General features: G+C 37.2%; 1 protein-coding gene across 3 annotated transcripts in view; it reads left to right on the top strand.

The window, feature by feature from the left end:
- Positions 1-21,196, top strand: part of rbms1b (RNA binding motif, single stranded interacting protein 1b) — an 80,244-nt gene that overhangs the window by 31,242 nt on the left and 27,806 nt on the right. For all 3 annotated transcript variants that reach the window (XM_084420464.1, XM_084420465.1, XM_084420466.1), the window contains exons 3-4: positions 11,499-11,557; positions 17,661-17,752. In XM_084420464.1, the coding sequence (XP_084276590.1) occupies positions 11,499-11,557; positions 17,661-17,752 (151 nt within the window). The remainder of the gene's footprint in view (positions 1-11,498; positions 11,558-17,660; positions 17,753-21,196) is intronic.

Below are 21,196 nucleotides of genomic sequence, written 5' to 3'. Positions count from 1 at the left end.
CTGGGGGAGTTGTAAAATGAGCCTATTTCCCAAAAAAGTGGAGTATCCCTTTAAAGCAGTTATATGAAGGATTTCTGTATATTACTTGACAATTAAATCATCTTTATGAAGTGGGACTATGTTTCTACTGATTATTGATGTAATATGTCAAGTTTGCTCCATGTGAACAGTCTCTTTCTGCTATTCTTGCACTAAAGTCACCGCCATTAGCTAGCCTATGTGCGTTTGACGTTGAAAAAATTGGATTAAACTTTACGCAAGGCAAGATAAGTAAATGATTCTCTCACACTAGTATAAAGTCTTGATCTTCTTTTAAACTGTGTATTATTTGCTAAGGATGCACAATGTATCAGAATCATATTGATTATCGCTAATATTCAAGAATATAGTTTTAAAATGTATCTATATTCTACTTGGTTCATTTCGCCTGTTTTTACTTGTAGATCACATTTGCAATCATCTAATGCTCACTTAAGTTTCTGAAAACGATACAATTATCGTCTGTGTAAACTACGAAAACGGTGATGTCATGCGTATGCGTATTTCATGTTCAGTCTATTATGCGTATAGTGTTTCTTTACAAAGTGACATCGCCAACTACTGGCCGAGAAGTATAACGCACTGTTTTTAGTCGTTTTCGCGGATCCGTGTGAACGGGGATCGTTTTGACGATGTTGTGGTCTGTACGTGAAAAACGTTGTTTTAGTACATCGTTGTCATGTAAACGCACCCTTAATTGAAGAACGTTTAATTGTGTTAATAATTTAATAAAACTGTTAAATGTATTTTCTGTCAAATCTTAAAAAATTCAACGTTTGTGATTCATGGATTCACTTGTAGCATTTAAACCAATTGATTTTCAGTGTTTTATTTACATTTATTTATTTATAAGTTCATACAATTATTAAGATCAGTTATTGGCCATCAAATTTTAATAATTAGGCTATCGACTCATTTGTATCGGCCAGAATTTGAATATTTGTGCATATCTAGTATTTTTGAATTTGTATTTCTTGTGTTTTAATGTTTTTTTTTTTTTATAAACTGAGGAATTATGCAACACATAATTATGCCACACATTCTGTCGATTAATGATTTATTCAGCGGTGTTGGATGAAGAAAGAGTCATGGCTCTGCTCTGTGGTCTTAGTATTGTAATCTCACACAGCCTGGCACTGCGGCTCAATGAACTCTCATATTTCGGTCACTCTGTGTCAAGGGCTGGAGGGTGACTTTCCCCTCTAAGAGGTCTGGGATGAATGCCATCAATAAAAGATGAGGCATATGCTGTGTCGCTTTGAGTCTATTGGATAATTTGATGTGATTTTAGAGCAGAATCACAGGACCGGTCCTCAGAGGACTCCTGTGAGTGAAGGCGCTAAGAAGATTGACAGATAGACCATACTCTGCATTGCTGCGGAGAGAAAAGGACACTTAGGAACAGAACGATCCAGTGTTGTCGGTGTGTGTAAGTTAGGGTGAGTGGTGTGAGCAATTATATATCAGCTAGTCATTTTTGCTGAACATTCGATGCAAAAATACATTAAATAACCATGTTTGTGAAGACTTTTTGAAGGATAGTCAATTGAATTAAATCATTTTATTTTCATTTTCATTTGAGTTTTGATTGGATTTGAAGTTGGGCCAGAAATTGACATGGAATTGGGGCAAAAATGCTAACAAAAAGGCCACCAAATTCAAGATAAGGGGACAAAAATGGCAACTTTGCAGTGTATAGATGGCTATTGTTGGTGGTAATACAATTTTATTGGTAACAATCTTAAAGTAATTGGTTCAATTTAAGTATTTGGCATTGAAGGAAACATAGACACATTTAATAAGCTAATGCCCTTACACAAGAAGAAAAAATGCCCTTAATTCTAGGTGGCAAATATTGCACATTATCAGAAAAATGTATTTCACATTATGAAACATTTGAGTTGAAAAAAAGAAATGCTTAAAACTACAAAAGTCATAATAAAGAACATAGTTCAGGGTTTAAACTCATATCTACATTTAAAAACGTTTTGAAGCACATAATTTGGCTTCTATATTGATGCGGCACGTTGAATATCTAACCTTTTGATTTATTTTATTAATTTATCCCGCTGTGAAATGTTGCAGTACTCTGTGTTTGTTCTTAGCTGCCACACGTGAATCAGTCCTGTCCACTGATCGTGGTGTAAAGGGTGTAGAAAGGTATACTGGTTTGCTCAAACCCCAAGAACAAGCGTAACATCTTTAGAGGTGTACAGTTTCAAAGGACCACAAGGTTTGTTTTGGTGCATCGCTAGCAGAAGCCGAGCACAGAATGATCCTGTTACTGAATCTCGGATGGAGACTGGATGAAAGACCACTGATGTGACTTTGAAGTCTCATTTTCCTCCTCTGAGCCCTTCATCAAACTTCCTCCCACTCTATACACACACACACACACACACACACACACACACACACACACACACACACACACACACACACACACACACACACACACACACACACACACACACACACACACACACACACACACACACACACACTATCACATATCAACAAACATCGACTTTCTAACACATTGCCCTTTGTGTTTGCTAATTAGAAGATCTCATTACTCAGGAACAGAAGCAGGACTCAACAATATAGCCCTTTTTCTTTTTTTTCCCCCTTTTTTTGACCAGATATTTGCACTGGCCAGCAATTTTAATTGTATGTATCAAATGTATATATATATATATATATATATGTATGTATATATGTAGATACTTAGGCAGAAAGCGATGCATAAGGATGTAGTGTAACGACGCCCAGTTCCAGGAATGCACTAATATTTTATTTTATTTCACTAATATTTGGTAGTACCAGTTGGCAACAATTATTAGTGAACACTAAGTTGTCAACACTTCGGAAAAATAATAATTCGCCGTTACACTACATCCTTATGCATCGCTTTCTGCCAGGACTTTTACGTGCTTTTCCCAACTCACTGAAGTGACGTCGACGTCCGGGTTAGCGGTAGCATGAGCCGTCAGGCAAGTGTTATTTAAATAAACTCCTGATGTACTTACAAACTTTCCAATGCCTCATTTTAGGAGTACAGAACCTATTTGTACTACTGTAGAAGTTTGGTGCCATTCTGGGCATTATTAGTGGGGTAATTTACGAGATATCAGCCGGATAGTTTAGCGCAGGATCCAAGGCTGTATCTCGTAAATTACCCCACTAATAATGCCCAGAATGGTACCAAACTTCTACAGTAGCACAAATAGGTTCTGTACTCCTAAAATGAGGCATTGGAAAGTTTGTAAGTACATCTTACACTTGCCTGATGGCTCATGCTACCGCTAACCCGGACGTCGACGTCACTTCAGTGAGTTGGGAAAAGCACGTTAAAGTCCTGGCAGAAAGCGATGCATAAGGATGTAGTGTAACGATGAATTATTATTTTTCCGAAGTGTTGACAACTTAGTGTTCACTAACAATTGTTGCCAACTGGTACTACCAAATATTAGTGAAATAAAATAAAATATTAGTGCATTCCTGGAACTGGGCGTCGTTACACTACATCCTTATGCATCGCTTTCTGCCAAAGTATCTACATATATACATACACACATATATATATATACAAATAAGCTCTAACTTTAATAATGTTCAACCAAGGGAAAAAAGGCTTCTGGGGGGGGTGTTTGGCTCGAGGTCATGGTGCAAAGGACCCTAGGTTGATTTTACTCCGAACCATCCCTTTAAACTCCTTCACATCACATTGTAGTCGTTCTTTGGAATAATTAGTAAAGACCTGATGTGTCCTGGTCCTGCATCTCAAGACACGTTTATAGGGTTAGTACAGAGTCCAATGTCACTTTGTTTCTTTAAGAAATCAGCTTTTTTAAATATGCATCACCTCAAATAACTTTTCAACTGAATGCCTTGTGATGTTCACAGGTTTGTCCTCAGAGGAATTGGAGCGCCGTCTTTAATTAGAAAGCCTCTGCAGTGTAGAGAGAGCACAGTTCATCTATGGGCGTGATTGAGGCTCTGGATTAGTGTTGGGCTTTTCACTGGAGGGTCAGTGGTGTGATCGTCTAACCCTTCACTGTATTTAGCTTAATCTCATCCTGATGGCTAAAGAGATTTGTCCTTTGACCTTTCTGATGTAACCTTTTCCAGGGCACATCCCTGGGAAATATGTGAGGTCAGAGGTATCAGTGTCAAAACACAAGCTTACGGGGCTTTGAGAATCAGATAATATGTTGAACCATGCGATCATGTGTGGATTTGATCCTCTATTCTTTGGCTGCTTTCTTGACTGCCGATATGATTCTGTTAGGGCTGCGATATAGTTATATTTGTCTCGATATTTTTCAAGCCGTTTGATGCTATTCAGCATCTCGATATTGATGTATTTGCTCTGAAACTGTATTAAATTAAGATTATTTATTTATTCGTTTGTAGCCAAATATATTCAAAATGTTTCACGGTTATGAATGTCGTATAAAAATGTTGTCCATCAGCAAATGACATGATCAATAAGTCGTGACAACATATGTTTTTACATCACTTCAACTCATCAAAATAAGTTTATATAGCCTTTTTATTTTTATTTTTTATGAGATTCAACTTTTTTGAAGTCAGTTTAATGTAATTTAAGTAGAAATTACTTACACAGCTAAGTTGATTGTAGTTGTTGTGTGTGTGTGTGTGTGTGTGTGTGTGTGTGTGTGTGTGTGTGTGTGTGTGTGTGTGTGTGTGTGTGTGTGTGTGTGTGTGTGTGTGTGTGTGTGTGTGTGTGTGTGTGTGTGTGTGTGTGTGTGTGTGTGTGTGTGTGTGTGTGTGTGTGTGTGTGTGGATTTTGGTTGCAACACCTCATGCTGAAATTGAGATTCAAAACTGCATCTCTTTACACATCATTGCCATATATGCTAAATTTAGATACTTTGGCAGCCTAAAGATTTCCAGCGTAAAACACACAGTGTGAATATGATCTGTGACTGGAATCAGTCCAGTTTGCTTTGTGTTGATTATCCTGAGAATCTTATCTTATCTTGATATCGTCTTCATTACCATACTAGTCTAAAACCTAAGTACATAGATGTTTGTTTATTTTTTAAAAGCATGCTGGGGTGTAAAATAACTTTTCATTTTCATTCTCTTCTGTATGTAGTTGAAGAGAACTGTGCTTGTGAATTGTTGCTGAGAGGATTTTACTCTCCAAAAAAAAAAAAAATCCTTAACGTAAGCGCCTGTAAGTCGCATTTTCATGCAAATCAGAGGATGGCTTTCAGGACCCTTTCACCTTTGCATATATCCAGACTAGAATAGATTAAAGAGCCTGTCCTTAAAGGGATACTTCACCGATTAACATTAAGCTTTGTATCAGTAGAAACCCGGTAGTATTTTCGAATGACTGTGCTTCCCTTCCTCATGTCCCCCTGAGACGAGAGATTTCTGTATTGTGTGTCTGGAAAAAAAACTCAGATGACGCAAAAATCGTCATTTATCGTCATCTGAGGCTTTTTTGTCCAGAGGCGAGAGACTACAGCCAGTAGGAGGAGCTCGTTCCGCATGTGTTCAACCCGCCCATAGGGGGATCTCACGATAAAACGCCCGTCTTTTCAGTTTCCAGTCGACTAGTAGCCTAGCTGTATCATTTCTTCCGATACTGCCCTCTGTAACCGGGAGGCGTGGCTTGGGAGTGTCCTCGTAGGGCAGCGAAGCAAGTGCATTCTGGGAGTTGTTGTCTTTCATCCACATGAGCAAAAAATACATTTTCTGTCTTTTCTCGGTCTAGAAGGCACCAACTTCTAAAATAATTTCACATTTCTACTACATAAATGACCCAATTTAAATACACATTCATCTTTCCAGCGGTGAAATATCCCTTTAAGGAAACGCTGTCTAGTTGGAAATGAACCAAAACCAGGGCAGTTCTCCAAGGGAGGGAACATTCCTCAAACATTCTTCAAGGGTTTGTAAGTTCTTATGTCGGGTCACTTAGCACTGCACTTTCTTCCTTGTTCCTCTGAGTTTTTGACTTAACCAGGTGCCATGAGTGACATGAGTTTCCATTCCTGCAACGTCATGAAATCTCATTGGCCGATATCTGTAATATTATTTATTTTAATAGTTCAAAAAGTACAATAAATGTTCAAATTTCGTTTTTTTTTTGTTTTTTTTTAGAATTGTTGAAAGGTGTCATTTTAATAAATGCAACACGTTCCCAAAGTCATGTGAAATAATCGTGATTTCAGTACTGACCAAAATAATCGTGATTATAATTTTTTTTCCGTAATCGAGCATTCCCACCTAAATCCTGCTCCACATAACTGTATATACCTCAGACATAAGTTGACAATTAAATTATTGTTGCTAACAAACTTGAGTGTTTTATGCGCTTACACACTAGAGCCGTGTTTTCCAACCTTTTTTCAATCAAGGCACCCTTTGAAAATTTCAAAGAAATGTGTGGCACCCTACACTAGTGTTGTCACGATACTACTTTGATACTATACCTTGAAATGTATCAATTTTCAGTTCCACAGGTAAGAACTGCCATAGGCCTACTGTCATATAGATATTTTTAATATTATCACTATTTAAAGTCTAGGAAATCATTAATTCACTTTACATGATGACATATTTAATTAAGGCTTTTATTCATATATAAACATTGCTCAATTACCATTGCAAATCTCACCTGAATCTTTGCTCACTCAGTGTATTTGTGTTTTTATATTGGAATAATTTTGTTATAATTGCACAAGATAGCTTGTTTTTAATATATATTCACAGTTATTCTCCAAATTAATGTAGAAACAACATAAAGACAGTATATTTCAAATAATTGTTTAATGGCATCTTTTTATGAATGAAGTGTTATTTGATGTCACTGCTGCACATGTGGATCCCACACGCGTCCCATTTTCTCACAGCTCTTAACGTTCATTTAAACGGCGAAAACTTAAATTTGTGCGCATTATTTGTTGTTATTAGAGACTTCCGATGATCCGAGATTGATGGTAAAAAAAAAAAATTTGTTACACATTTTTGCCATTTTTAAATGTTTGATGGAGTTTTTACACGTCACCCCTGCTCTCGCCAGAAGAGCACAACCCCGGTTGGGAAACGCTGCACTAGAGAAAGCTCTGACAGAGCATTTGATGGATATTAATATTTAAGATGTATTTTGAGGACGTGGAAAGAGCCAGGTCAGTTTTCTCTCTGAAAATCTGTGTGTTGAAGCCGAACTTTTCTCAATTTTCTCAGGTTTTGTTCATGATGATGGAGTGTCTCTTTCCTCCACATCCTTACGACACACCATTCCCATTGGATCCGTGGATTTGTAGTGACTTTAATGCCACCTTTAGAGTGTTACTTTGGTAACGATAACAGTATAAAGTTGTTGTTGTGAAAAAAATCCACACCAGCTAGTTGTGATTTCCAGAGAGAGAGAGAGAGAGAGAGAGAGAATAGTCTAAAAATGTATGTATTTACAAAACGTGATTAAATAAAATCCATAAGCTCATCCACAAGTTCACAAAAAGCTTTATATATTTTGCAAACAGCAATTCACAAACTCATAACTCACAAATTCATATTGACATATGATACAATCAAATCTACTTTTACGAAATAAGATGCACACACATTCATGAATACACAAGCATGTTTGCACCTTTCTGTATGAATTGATTGTTTAAATGCATTTGCAAATCCTCATGTGTGTGTGGATCTATATATCGTAAATGCATTACTTTTGAAACTGTTTTAGCTCCATATGCAGTCTCTATGAAATCATTTTTTTAAAATGCTCATCCAGTATTCGCAAAAGAATTGTAAATTCATTGGGAACCCTCCATGTATTTGCATTGTAAATCGATACTGTTTTTTACCATACCAAATACCAATACTCTTATGGTCACCAATAATCTCAACAAATAAAGGAAGACTGCGTTCACAGAGCAGCTGTTTGCTTAAGCCGAGTTATGAAACATCGCCCCGAGCTCTGACTATAGAGATCAATACGCCTCTGGTGGAGAGTAACTGGAGCTGCCGTCAGGCGCTATAATGGGATCAAGACTGGGCCTGAAATGGCAGGTGAAACACCAGTCACATTGTTCTCTCGGTCATTCAATCCGTCTCTCTGCCTCTCCTCCACCGTCTGGCCGCGGCAATTCAATTGCAATAGATTTTCAGTGGAAGCTAATGGAGAGCCGGCCTATTAGGACGGGTTTTTCCTCCTGATGGCCTCGTCGTTTCCCGGTAAACCAGGCGATGAAGCACATAAAAAGTCCCATAAACGCTGTTGTGCTGTCTCTCTGGACACGAGATTAATGAATGACATTTATCAACTTTTCATAACGTGTTCGCTCTGTGCCAAAACCTAGTGAGCTGCCTATGTATGCAGCATTTAAAGGGATCATACATGCACAAGAAGCGTTTCAAACATTGGCATCACTTGCTTTAAATGTTATTTTAGTTGATATTTGTGTGTGACCGAAGTAAAAATCCCATTCATTTTCTCCATTGGGGAATTGATTTTGAACTATACCTTTTAAACCGTTAAAGACAAGATCTACTGTGAGCTACAAGGTTGTTAATCGATCGTATATGCTTTTGATGAAGCAATCAGCACACATTATTTTAACATTTGTTTTTAAATAATCGCGTTTAACGGTGGATTTCCTGTTTTTTTTAAAAACAACATTACTCATGATTCTGCTTCGAAATTTCCACCAATCAGAGAATCAGAACAGAAAATTGCGCCAAAATTGCCCCCACTCAACCACAGCGAATTAAATAGTCTCTCTACACTCTCAAACTATTTAAAGGAGAGAATGTAAAAGATGTAAAATAAGTCTCTGATGTCCCCAGAGTGTGTATGTGAAGTTTTAGCTCAAAATACCCCACAGATATTTTTATGTAGCATGTTAAAATTGTCACTTTTTGAGGGTGAGCAAAAACACACCGTTTTTGTGTGTGTCCCTTTAAATGCAAATGAGCTGCTGCTCCCGGCACAGAGGGCACTGAATGGTTAGTTGGTGAATTTATGTAGCTGATGTGTAGTTATCTTCTAGTCATTGAATAGCATATTCTGTCTTGATAATCTATAAATCGTGTTCTGGGGGCGGGGTTTATGTAAATTCTAGGGTTGGTGAATTTACATAATTTACATAAAAGTTGTTGTAGTCCTTAAAAAGCGATTTCTTTAAAAGAAAATATCTCCCTTTGCTTTGAACGTTGAGCGTCGTAACTTTGCAGATGTTGTTTATGCTCAAACAGCAACATTACACACTAACTAAAGTTAGAAAAGTGAAATCATTATCAACCACCCCTTTAAATATTTGTATTTAAATGCATATTTTGCAATAAACGCTTCTAGAAATGTAGACGAATATATGGGATTGTTTTTATTTCCTCAATAAAGTCATTAAGTATGTAACCATATTATTGTCCAGCTCTTTATATAAAGTTGTTTATACAAGTGTCCAACGTTATCTCTATACATACAGTATACTCACATAGGGCGATTATATACATTTACATTTAGTCATTTAGCAGACGCTTTTATCCAAAGCAACTTACAAATTAGGACTAAATTAAGCGAGTCATCTACATGTACTATGTTGCAAATCTCAAATGCTTGATTGCTTATATCGTCACTAAGTGTGAACTATATTGTCGCCCAGCTCTAATCTGCTAAATGTATATAAGGCATGAATATATATACTATGATATAGTAATAACTTCTACTTTATATTACTCTATAAAGTAATTATAAATTATAAAAATTATAATTTTCTACTTTAAAACAATGTGTATTGTGAAAAGTGCTATATAAATACATTTGACTTGACTTCATACACTCGTATATTTGACTTTCTGTCCGATTTTCAAGCACTTTTTTTTTGCTTAAAATAAAAGTTTGGGTCACACTTTAGATTAGGGTCCAATTCCTACTATTAACTAAGATTTTTTCCCCCCATAACCTCCTAATTTACTGCATATTTTACTGCTAATTTACTGTTGTTACGGTTAGGTATTGGGTTGATAAAGGGATGTAGAATATGGTCATGCAGAATAAGGCATTAATATGTGCTTTATAAGTACTAATAAACAGCCAATATCCAAGTAACCTGCATAATAAGCAACTAGTTAATAGTGAGAATTGGACCCTAAACTAAAATGTTACCAAAGTTTGTAATGTGATGTGGTTTCTGGTTGGTTGGTTGATTCATGGCTTTTGACTCATTAACAAAAAATCCCTATGGGAAAAAAAATATATTTAATGGGAAAAATACTTTTCCGCTATAAACGTGTCCTCCGAGCCCCTGAAAGCATTGAATTACTTTATTTTTCCGCCACCTAACACCTCCGAGCTTTTGATTGAAGCACGGCTTCCATAAGACGCTCGGGAGACAGGAGAACGATGCAAGATCCTCGTAATTGATTAATATTAGGTCAATTGGTGCAGATAAACCGTTCACCCCTCCCTGGAGAAGCAGACCTCGAGGTCACAGACTTTAGGAGTCTGCTGTAATTGGATTTCAAATCTCATGAAGGCTTTCCTATTTGTGTTATTAACTGAAAGAGCTTAATGACCCCTTTTTTTTTTTTTTTGTCATCGGTGGCTGTGGAAGTATTCGTGAGGTCATATTGGTGCCCTTTCTGTGAGGTCAAAGGTCATGTTTTCACTCACATGTGCCTTACAGCATTCCACTGCAGTTTTTATAACCTCCTCATAAATCAATCAGGTTTCTGGCTCCGTTAACCTCCAGAGACGCTTCCTCCTGCAGATCTCGCTTCTGGACTTGGAAGTGTGCAGAATACACCTCAATGCAATCAAGCATTTCTTTTACATTTTCAGTTTTACAGGCATACATTGTAAAGGAGTAGTTCGCCCAAAAATGAAAAAAGACTAAATGTATTCATTTACTCCCCTTCATGTAGTTTCAAACACAATATTCAAATATTATTGTTCGTTCAATTTGCAACTGTGATACAGAAATAGATGAAATATTTTCACAATATATAAAATTCAAGCATTTCAATTATTTTATTGTGCTTATTTTTAAGTCATTTGACTAGTTTTAGTTTTAAGCTGTATCATCTAACTCTAATTCGCACACATAAGGTCATTCATATTCAATATTCATATGCAAATACATATTAGTGTTATTTTTGTATCATTAAAATACTTTTATTATATATTTTTTTTTTTGAAATGTTGCCTTGGCCACTATCTAAATTAAAATAATTGTATTTCTGTTAATGGTTAATTTATTTCAAGTAATGAAAATGTATCTTATAGTTTTAGTTTTAGGGTTAACAATAATAACCCTGGCACATACAGAATATGTTAAATTTTGGCACTCAAACTATCTTCATGTTTCACATGTTTCGTGCATGATTTATTTATTTATTTTTGTTCAAACTGAGTCATTTATATCCGTGTGTTTTAAAATTCATAACACATCTCTGTTTTGTTCTTGTTATAGGTATGGAAAAATCGTATCAACCAAGGCCATCTTAGACAAAACCACAAACAAATGCAAAGGTACGTATGTCTATGTTCTGCCCTCGAATATGTGTGGCTCAAAATCTGTGCAGTTTAGTGTTTTTCCTCATGATGGGATTCCTCTCAGAGCTGCTTAATGTATTAATGTGCACACCAACTTTCAGTTCAAATTTGATTAACAAATCACAAAAATTGCTTTTTATGGCTGAGATAATGAATGAAACACAGTGCAACAGTGTGGTGATAATTATTCAAATCCCATTCATTTTCTCCATGGAGAAACTGGTTTTTAAATGGTTAGTTCGCCCAAAAATGATAATTGTGTCATTAATTACTCACCCTCATGTCGTTCCAAACCCGTAAGACTTGCGTTCATCTTCAGAAGATCTATTGCGTGAACTAAAATGCATTTAAAGTGCGTCTTCTACACTTTAATGGACCATTAAAAACATTGCATTATATTACATCCCAGTGTTGAATCATTTTATATTGCCAGCAAAATCATTGCGGTGTATTATACAAGTGTGTGTGCAAATGTGTAAGTGTTTATGCAGGCGTGTGTTTACGCCCTTGCTCAGTTATGCTGTCGTGGGTGTATGGGGAAACAGATACGCAGTCAGTCTGTCGCTGCTCTTCCCAGACCCCTCGCTGTTATTCCTGTCCTGGCCTCGCCGTCTTGACTGAGGCCCGTGGGGTTTGTTCCAGGATCTGGCTGGGTTCCTGGGCTCGGCACCTCGGGGCACGCCTGCCCTGGAGCATGTGGCTTAGTCACAGCGCCGTGGATTATTTATGTGCTGAGTAATTTCAGTCAGGCCCGAGGAGGGTGTTGATGGACCGGCTTCACGTCTTAGTTTCCTGCAGTCCAGCCCTTCTCAAACCCCGCAGGAATTTTAAAGAAGCCGGATGGAAAATGTTAACCCCCGAGTGTCCCTGTGATGCACACATGCAAATGATCCAAACCCAACCCATAATCTAACCAGCGCAGCCCAACTTTCACTTTCACATCAAACTGCGCAACACTAAGCTTATTGTATGAGAGTGGATTTCCTGCAGGGGTTCAGGCGGCAAGACTGCCGAATGACTAACGAAACGTTGTTAGATGGTAGAAAACTGTAAATTTCTTGCCTATTATTGCTTTATACCAATGACGGAAATAAGCTAAATATGTGGGAGAGCGTTGCCATATAGAGTGACGATATTGTATTGCAATAGGTAGCACTTCAAAGTCAATAGCAAATCAAAACTAGTTAGCACTTTATTTGTAATTGAGAGGGTTTAATGACAATATATGGTTATGGTTACACTTAAAATAGTTACAAAATAGATGATAATAACTTTAATTGTACCCAGCATATATGTAAAATGTTACCAGAGAGAGAGAGCAGGGGCGTAGGAATGACTTTGGCATTGGGGGGGGGGACATATTGGCCACTATGAATCAACGTTCATCCCACCACCATAATAGTAACATACAGTAATGGTGACGTGGTACAACGTGTATGGAATCACAAATAGCAAATAAATAAACAAAATCATCCAATCTGTTTATTATTAGACAAATATTGGAGTTGGGAAACATAAAAGTGTGCAAGCCCCCCCTGTAAATGCGGGCAGAAATGAGAGTGGCACTTTACAAGGCAAATATTTGATTTTTGTGGGGTGGCATTATTCTGAAATGAGAAGACAGAACTTTTTACTTTTGCTAAGGTTAACACAGAGAAATTCGATTGCCAGCTATATCTATAGCTGTGCGGCTAGCTATCAAACGTAACGTTAGTTAGCACCTCTCGCAAAGCATAACAAAATTCCATTGTTGATTTAATCGCCATATGCCTCGTATCCATAATTCAGTTTTAAAAAGCTTGCTAATTTCAACCGCTTGACTGAGACTAATTTACCTCATACAACGTCGAGTCAGAGAACGTCTAATGAGGGGAGAAGTGCCACTCAATAAACTTCCGGTTGCAGTTCCACTCTTGTTCCATATGAGGGCGCTCACAGGACGAGTGCAGAATGAATGGAGGTCTATGGAGCTATACCGCTCAAAATCCACTTTTCTTAGGATATAATTTTTTGTCTAGTAATTTGAATGTTGTTTTCGAAAGGGGATGCAAAGAAATTACACATTGCTTGGTGTTAGATTTTTTTAGAGTCACTTATTTGCTTTAAAAAGTCTTTCAAAATGTCAATGACGTCAGAATGCTAGCGTGTTATGGGCAACAACAACTCAACCTGTAAGATATCGAAAAGAAATAAGTACTCGTTCATTCAACTTTCGATCTATAACCCATGTTGAACTTGCAAAACCTACAATCAAATCTGAGATTTCTCAACGGCAATCGGGTGAGGGAGACAAATTTAGCCGTCTAGCCCCATTGACTCCCATTCATTTTGCACTCATGGCGAGCGCCCCCAGTGGAACTCTGGTGGAACTACAACCAATAGGACTTAATAGGGCGTTGGAGTGAACAGGCTTTCCGTAGACGGGCTTTGGTCGAGTCTTATTCCAGTTCAAAGCTGGTGCGCACCATAGACAGTATATAAACGGTGCGCACCGGTAACGTATTTGTATGTTCCTGGTGTAATGTTAACTTCTCTCTACCAATCAGATGCTCTGACTATAGGTGAAAAGTGAAGAATATGAAGCTGGTGATTGGCGAATGGTGATTATTCCAACATAGTATGAAATGGGAAGGTTTGACCTATCACTCTGGGTTTGACTTGCTGGCAAAACCGGATATCCTCTTTGTCGCGCTTTCAAAATAAAAGTTCCCAAATGTACAGTTTTTGTCCCTGCGGTATAGGCTAATTTTTGGGTGGGACACATGCAGCATTTTCCAATATTGAGGGGGACATGCCCCCCCCCCCCCATCCCCCCCCCCCCCCCCCCCCCCCGGTTCCTACGCCAGTGAGAGAGAGAGAGAGAGAGAGAGAGAGAGAGAGAGAGAAAGAAAAGAGGAGGTAAAGAGGAGAGAGCCCCAGTTACAATCTTGTTTTATACTTTCCCTGACCATGTGACCTTAACCCAGGTTGTGAGACGTTCAAACTGACCAATCAGATAATTACAACTTCCCCCCCTTGTACTAAAGGTGTGACAGTTCATCGACCCCTGAAGTACACACATCTTGATCGCTATCAGTCCCTCGGTGCCTTTGGGAACTCCAAATGGTCCTTGTGGAAGAAAGAGGGGGTGGAAAACAGTAAAGCAAATGTCTTTGTTCATTTCAAATATCTTGGATTATTTTCAGTCCTACATATACTTGCAAATATTTTTGGCATATTTAGCGGGAAGTGTAAAAATAAGCTTTTTATTTGACTAGTTTCACAACCACAATTTTTCTGGTTTAGACTAGCTTCACATTTAAGTTGATTGACCCTGTAAAGACGTGGAATGATAGTCTAATAATAATATTTTTTGAAATGGAACAGTTTCTTGAACCTTAAATCTAACAATATTTTAAGGTTCAATAAACTGTTCTGTCATATTTGACACATCAGGCTTTTATGGCTCATATAGTATGATGTAGTGAGAGTATGGAGCTGAATAATTTCTGAATCATTTTATTCAGACTCAGAGGCACAAACTGAGTGAAAAATGTGCAATTTGGTGCAGATACTGATATTTATATGGACAAAAATATTGCTTGTAATGTAAATCAATGAGATTTTGGCATCGGACTGCTTGCATAAAATGCATATTAATATCAGTCGTCACTCTATATCTCCCAATAATGTGTCTTCGTAAGATTATATTTAAAAGCTGAGTTTTATGATTAAAGCTCTGTAGTTTCAACACCTATGCGATGCAGTACAATGATGGACAAATAAACGTTTCTCGAATGCCTGATGATCATATTTGAGACTCACATTTTAACATGATTTTTCTAAACGAATTAAATGATGTATGGATAATCAAGTAATAAGTTGCTTCAGTCCAGTAAGTGTTCATCTTGAACTAACAATATAAAGTTATCCTTATAAAAATTAGTAAAGATCTCACAGCAAAAAGACACGTGAACCACGAGCTGAAGATGAACGTTTTTACAATTATACTAATCAATATGACAACAAAAGAAAAGCATCAATTTAAGGACAAAAAGCACGTAGTAGATTTTTCAGCAAAGTTTTGATCATATTGATCATTTAGAGGCCTTAGAAATTCATGTATCAAATATGATATCTTCTATAAGAAGATAAATGTGTCAATTTATGCTTTTCTGGAAGATATGACCAAGGGGTTAAAGTTGATTTAGCGAATTATTATTATTTTTTATTATTTTTTTTTAATTTATTTTTTTATTTTTTTTACTTTACTTTTTAATTTTATTTAATTTTATTATTTATCATTATTATTATTAAAAAAAAATTATATATTTTTTTTTTATTTGACTTTTTCCCTTGAATCAGTTCAAAGTGTCAGTTTCAGTGAATCAGTTTGAACCTGATTCAGTGAATCATTTGTAACATCACTTACAACATTGCTCAAGAAGGCTCTCCATTTTTCATACGTTAAAATATTTTAGTAAAAATATATATTTAGGAAAATGTTGTTTATTTCTCTGTGTTAGATTGAGCAATATAAATGTGTTTATATGTAAAAATGTATTTACCTTCTTGCATTAAACATTTTGAGTCTACTTCAGTGAAAGCTCTGGCTGAAATGTTGGTTCCTCTGATGAAAAAAGAAAAACTCTTTTATGCTATTTCAAAGCATAAAAGATGTTTAAATCAGCTGTGCTAAACACCACATTGTGTTTTCTCTTACATATAAACAATTTGATCTGCTATGTTGCTGTCCGCAGCAGATGGATCATACCTGTGGCTTCGTTTAGTGAGTGTTTCTTCGTCCTGTACGTCATACATATTTGAGCTATTAGTCAGGATGTTCTGTGCTAGCTGTGTTTGTGGTTTGACCTGTTCGCTGATTAAATATAGCAACGGGCTGAAGCAGAGGAGTGTGAAGGGAGGAGCCGAACGTAAGGTTAACGTTATCTTGGATCAGCTTCCTCGTGTCCATTTAATTGTTCTCATTAGGGGAAGCAAACACTGATAGTGCAGCGGTTTTCTCACTCTGGGCTCTGTGATAGATTACTCACACAACACACTTACTCACAGATAAGATGCTCTCTTGAACCCGCCGCTTTGCTTCCTGCTCTTAAAGTGGCAACCGCTGATGTTTTCAGCCTATACACGCTCTGCACACGCTCACAACAGGTCCTGCGTCTGTTGGCGCTTTGTGCATTAAAAAAGCAAATACCCATCAAATGCTGTCATTTAAGATCTTCTGAGACTTGCATCTTTATTGTCTGGTAAATTGCATCACTTTTCCTGTAAATTACATCATTTTCTTGTCACAAAGTTTCTTTACAATTTGCACAAGAGTTGCACTTTCCCAAAACGTTTCGTGAAATTACATTTTACATGGATAAATGTGCACTTAATCGATTTATGTTTTTCTGGATGATGTGACTAAGGGATTAAAGTTGAATAGCTAATTGAGCAGGCAAAAAAAAACATCTTATTTCATGAATAAGAACGATAACTTTCTATAAGAACCATCTATTAGAACTCTTTGGCTGTGATGACAGTGGTCTTGGACTGCTTTATACTGTCACCTTTTTATATTTGTGTTTTGTTTTATTTACTTTACTTTACTTTACTTTACACTGAAAAAAATGATTTGTTGAATTTAATAAAATAAATGTCTCATAAGTGGTTGCACACAATTGATTTTAGCTACATTTAAACAAATGCATTAAGTTGAACTAAAATTGATTAAGTTCAACTTAATGCATTTGTTTAAATGTAGCTAAAATCAATTGTGTGCAACCACTTACGATAAAAAAATTGATTAAATTCAACGAATCATTTTTTTCAGTGTACTTTACTTTACTTTACTTGAATCACCACAGCGAATAATAGAAATAACTGAAAAAAGCAAAACAGCAATTCATTTGTGGAGGTTAAATTGTATTATTTTGTATTAATTAATCAATAATATTCTCAATAAATTTTTTTTGTTTGTTTGTTTTTTACAATTTTACGCTATAGATTCCCCCTAGTACGCCTTGTTTTTCATGTGTAAACTGTGTGCTGTCTCTTTAAAGGTGTATCTAAGAGCATGTTGTGGTCTGTCTCTCAGGGTATGGCTTTGTGGACTTTGACAGCCCGGCCGCTGCTCAGAAAGCCGTCAGCGCTCTGAAGACCAGCGGCGTTCAGGCTCAGATGGCAAAGGTAAGAGCACACCTGAGCACACCTGTTCTTCCTGTCACCTGCAGCTCCTTCTGACACGCTTCACTGAATCCAGGTGACGTCAGCAGACGGGTGTGAGAGTGTGTGAATGCATCAGCTCGAGGATTAAGACACACCCTCACAGGTGCAGCATCTAGACAAACCCGCTGAATGCTTCAAAGACAAACCTGTCAGGAACATGTCAATTTGTATTGCCAAAAACAAAAAGGCTGTTAATATAGACATCCTTAAAGGGGGGGTATAATGCCCTTTTCACAAGATGTAAAATAAGTCTCTGATGTCCCCAGAGTGTGTGTGTGAAGTTGTAGCTCAAAATACCCCACAGATATTTTTATATAGCATGTTAAAATTGTCACTTTTTGAGGGTGAGCAAAAACGCACCGTTTTTGTGTCTGTTCCTTTAAATGCAAATGAGCTGCTGCTCCCGGCGCAGGGGCCGGAGCTTCAACAGCTTGTGTCATCTTACCTCACACACACATGCACTGAAAATTTCAAAAACGTTTAGCCTTTTATGTTCAAACCGGAGTCAGACAATGATGGAGAGACTCAAGAAGAAGTGACAGCATGTAGAAGCAACAGGACATTTCTGAATGGTTAGTTGATGAATTTATGTAGCTTATGTGGAGTTATCTTCTAGTCATTGATTAGCATATTCTGTCTTAATCTATTAATCGCGTTCCGAGGGCGGGGTTTATGTAAATTCTAGGGTTGGTGATGTCACTAACCCGGGAGGAATGTGGTGTAGTCTCTACCAGCCGTTTGTTGTAGTCCTTAAAAAGCGATTTCTTTAAAAGCAAATATCTCCCTTTGCTTTGAACTTTGAGCGTCGTAACTTTGCAGATGTTGTTTATGCTCAAACAGCAACATTACACACTAACTAAAGTTAGAAAAGTGAAATCATAATCAATCACCCCTTCAAGATTTCTTGCATTCTGACATTTCCATAACAATTAAACACGTTTTCTACCAAATTCTCTTTATTGTAATGCAAAAAAATGATTGATTTTGGAGTTGCATTGCAGTTGTGTGGTTTACATTCCTGCGGAAGTAAATAATTGGAGGCCGTCATGGTGACGTCTTGTCTGAAGCCTTGACGATCAGGCCCTATAAAAGCCTCAGTCAGGGTGTGTCTCATTGCACTCACTGTTCCCCATCACGTGACTCAAGGACTCTCAAAATCTAGTGAGCTGCCTACATTTTAAAGCATGCTCCATTCTCTCCCCAGTTTTATTTCTAAACAAATTAAAGATGTTTTGTTTCATTGCCGTCTGGGTTTTGTTAACGGAGGGTGTATATTGCGAAAATGCTTTTTGTAAAGACAACTTATATTGACTCTGACTTGTTGTTCTTGGTCTTTTGTGATGATTCACTAACAAGGCAACTAGAGCATCAGAATTTGCATGCATATTTATTTAAAGGGCAAGTGTGTAATTAAAACTGAATTGCAGTCTGTCTGAGCGGCACAACCGGATGGGATATGGTTATGTTAAAGTATATCAGTACTGACGGTGTAGTTTGTGCTGAAGATATCATTTCAAGAGCACGGTTATCTGTGTTTAATTATGGCTTTGTCCTAAAGGAGTAGTTCGCCTAAAGAAATGAAAGTGTTCTCCCTGCACATTATAAATGGAGGTGCTTGGACAATGCTCTCACTCTGGCACAGTCATCTTGGCATGTTGTCCTTGGGTTGTTTCGTCCTTTCACCTTGTTCATGATATAAACAGATGGTTAGACGTCAATATCTCAGACAGGAAGCCCCTGGAGTAACCCGGTGACACGACACTGTGTCTGAACCCTTCACTCCGGCTTTGTTTGCAAAACTAGCTCACTATTTTTATGTACTTCATGCTGCCTACATTGTTTTAAAAATACGTACACACTATGCAACGATAAATCTAAAAAAAAACCATCTTATACTGCATTGTTGTCACATAACTTCATACTTATTGCTGTTATCGTATCAGACATGTTATTTTAGGTCCAGTTCTGTGTACAAAAAAAAATCTTCCATTTAATCAAATGTTGAGTTCAGAAAGAGACATTATGTTAATACCCCCCCCCCCCCCCCCCCCCAAAGGTTTTAAGTCAGTTATTTTTATCTTTTGCTGTAGTGTGTCAGTAGGAAATATCAGTTTACATTTCCAAACATTCTTTTTGCCATTAATTGTAATAATCCAGTGAGATTTGTGTATGCACAAGGAGTCTGACAACAGCCGGTATGATCTGATCTCACCATCATCGAGTCCGTCTGTGATTACATGAAGAAACAGAAGAAACTGAGACAGACTAAATCCAGAAGAACTGCGGGAACGTCTCCGAGACGCTTGAGGAAACCTTCCTGCAAAGCTACCTGAAAAACTATGCGCAAGTGTACCTGGACAAAAGCCGTTTTAAACGCAAAGGGTCGTTACACCATATATTGATTTGAATTAGTTAATATAAGTTAAATCATAAATAAATGCATTTCAACACAAGTGCCAGTGCTTTTCATAGGACTGTAGCTTTGCAGGAAGGTTTCTTCAAGCATCTCGGAGACGTTCCCGCAGTTCTTCTGGATTTAGTCTGTCTCAGTTTTTTCTGTTTCTTCATGTAATCACAGACGGACTCGATGATGGTGAGATCAGATCATACCGGCTGCTGTCAGACTCCTTGTGCATACACAAATCTCACTGGATTATTACAATTAATGGCAAAAAGAATGTTCGGAAATGTAAACTGATATTTCCTACTGACACACTACAGCAAAAGATATAAATAACTGACTTAAAACTTTTTTTTTTTATTGATTTCAGGTAATATTTACATTTTCTGAGATTTTGAATTTGGGGTTTTCATAAGCTGTAAGCCATAATCATCAAAATTAGAACTTTTGCACGATATTTTAATTTTTCGAGTTTCACCTGTATATACTCAGACACTTGCATGTTTCATTATATTATTAACATCTGACCAAAATCAATCTCAAATGGGAGGTTTTTTTTGGGGGGGGGGTTTTGATCAGCGGATTTCTGATACGTGTTTTGTCCGTCATTAGAACGACCACATCTGAGGCAGAAAGTGCATCGCAGTACGTTTTCATCAACTTACAGGTTATAAAGTTTATTGCAGCTATAACTATGTGGATGCTCAGTTTTTTTCTGTCATTTGGACAAAATCTCACGTTATAAAAGATGAAGTATTTAAGACCTTATTGGCTATGAATCGACGACAGATGCTAGACTAAGACACTCTTCTCCGCTCCTCAAACAGCCTACATAAATCATTAGCCTTTATTTATCTGTATATAGTGTTTCTTGAGTAAAGTAAACGCTGTACTTCAAACAACCAGTTCTTTACCGCTGATCCTTGCATTGCAAACAAGCAGAGAAGTTTGAGTTACGAGGTTCAGTCACAAGCTGTTTTGAATACGTTTCTTTGGTAAAATAT

Source organism: Rutilus rutilus (genome assembly GCF_951802725.1).
Source record: "Rutilus rutilus genome assembly, chromosome: 10".
Lineage (NCBI taxonomy): Eukaryota > Metazoa > Chordata > Actinopteri > Cypriniformes > Leuciscidae > Rutilus > Rutilus rutilus.
This window is presented reverse-complemented; position numbering and strand designations above follow the sequence as displayed.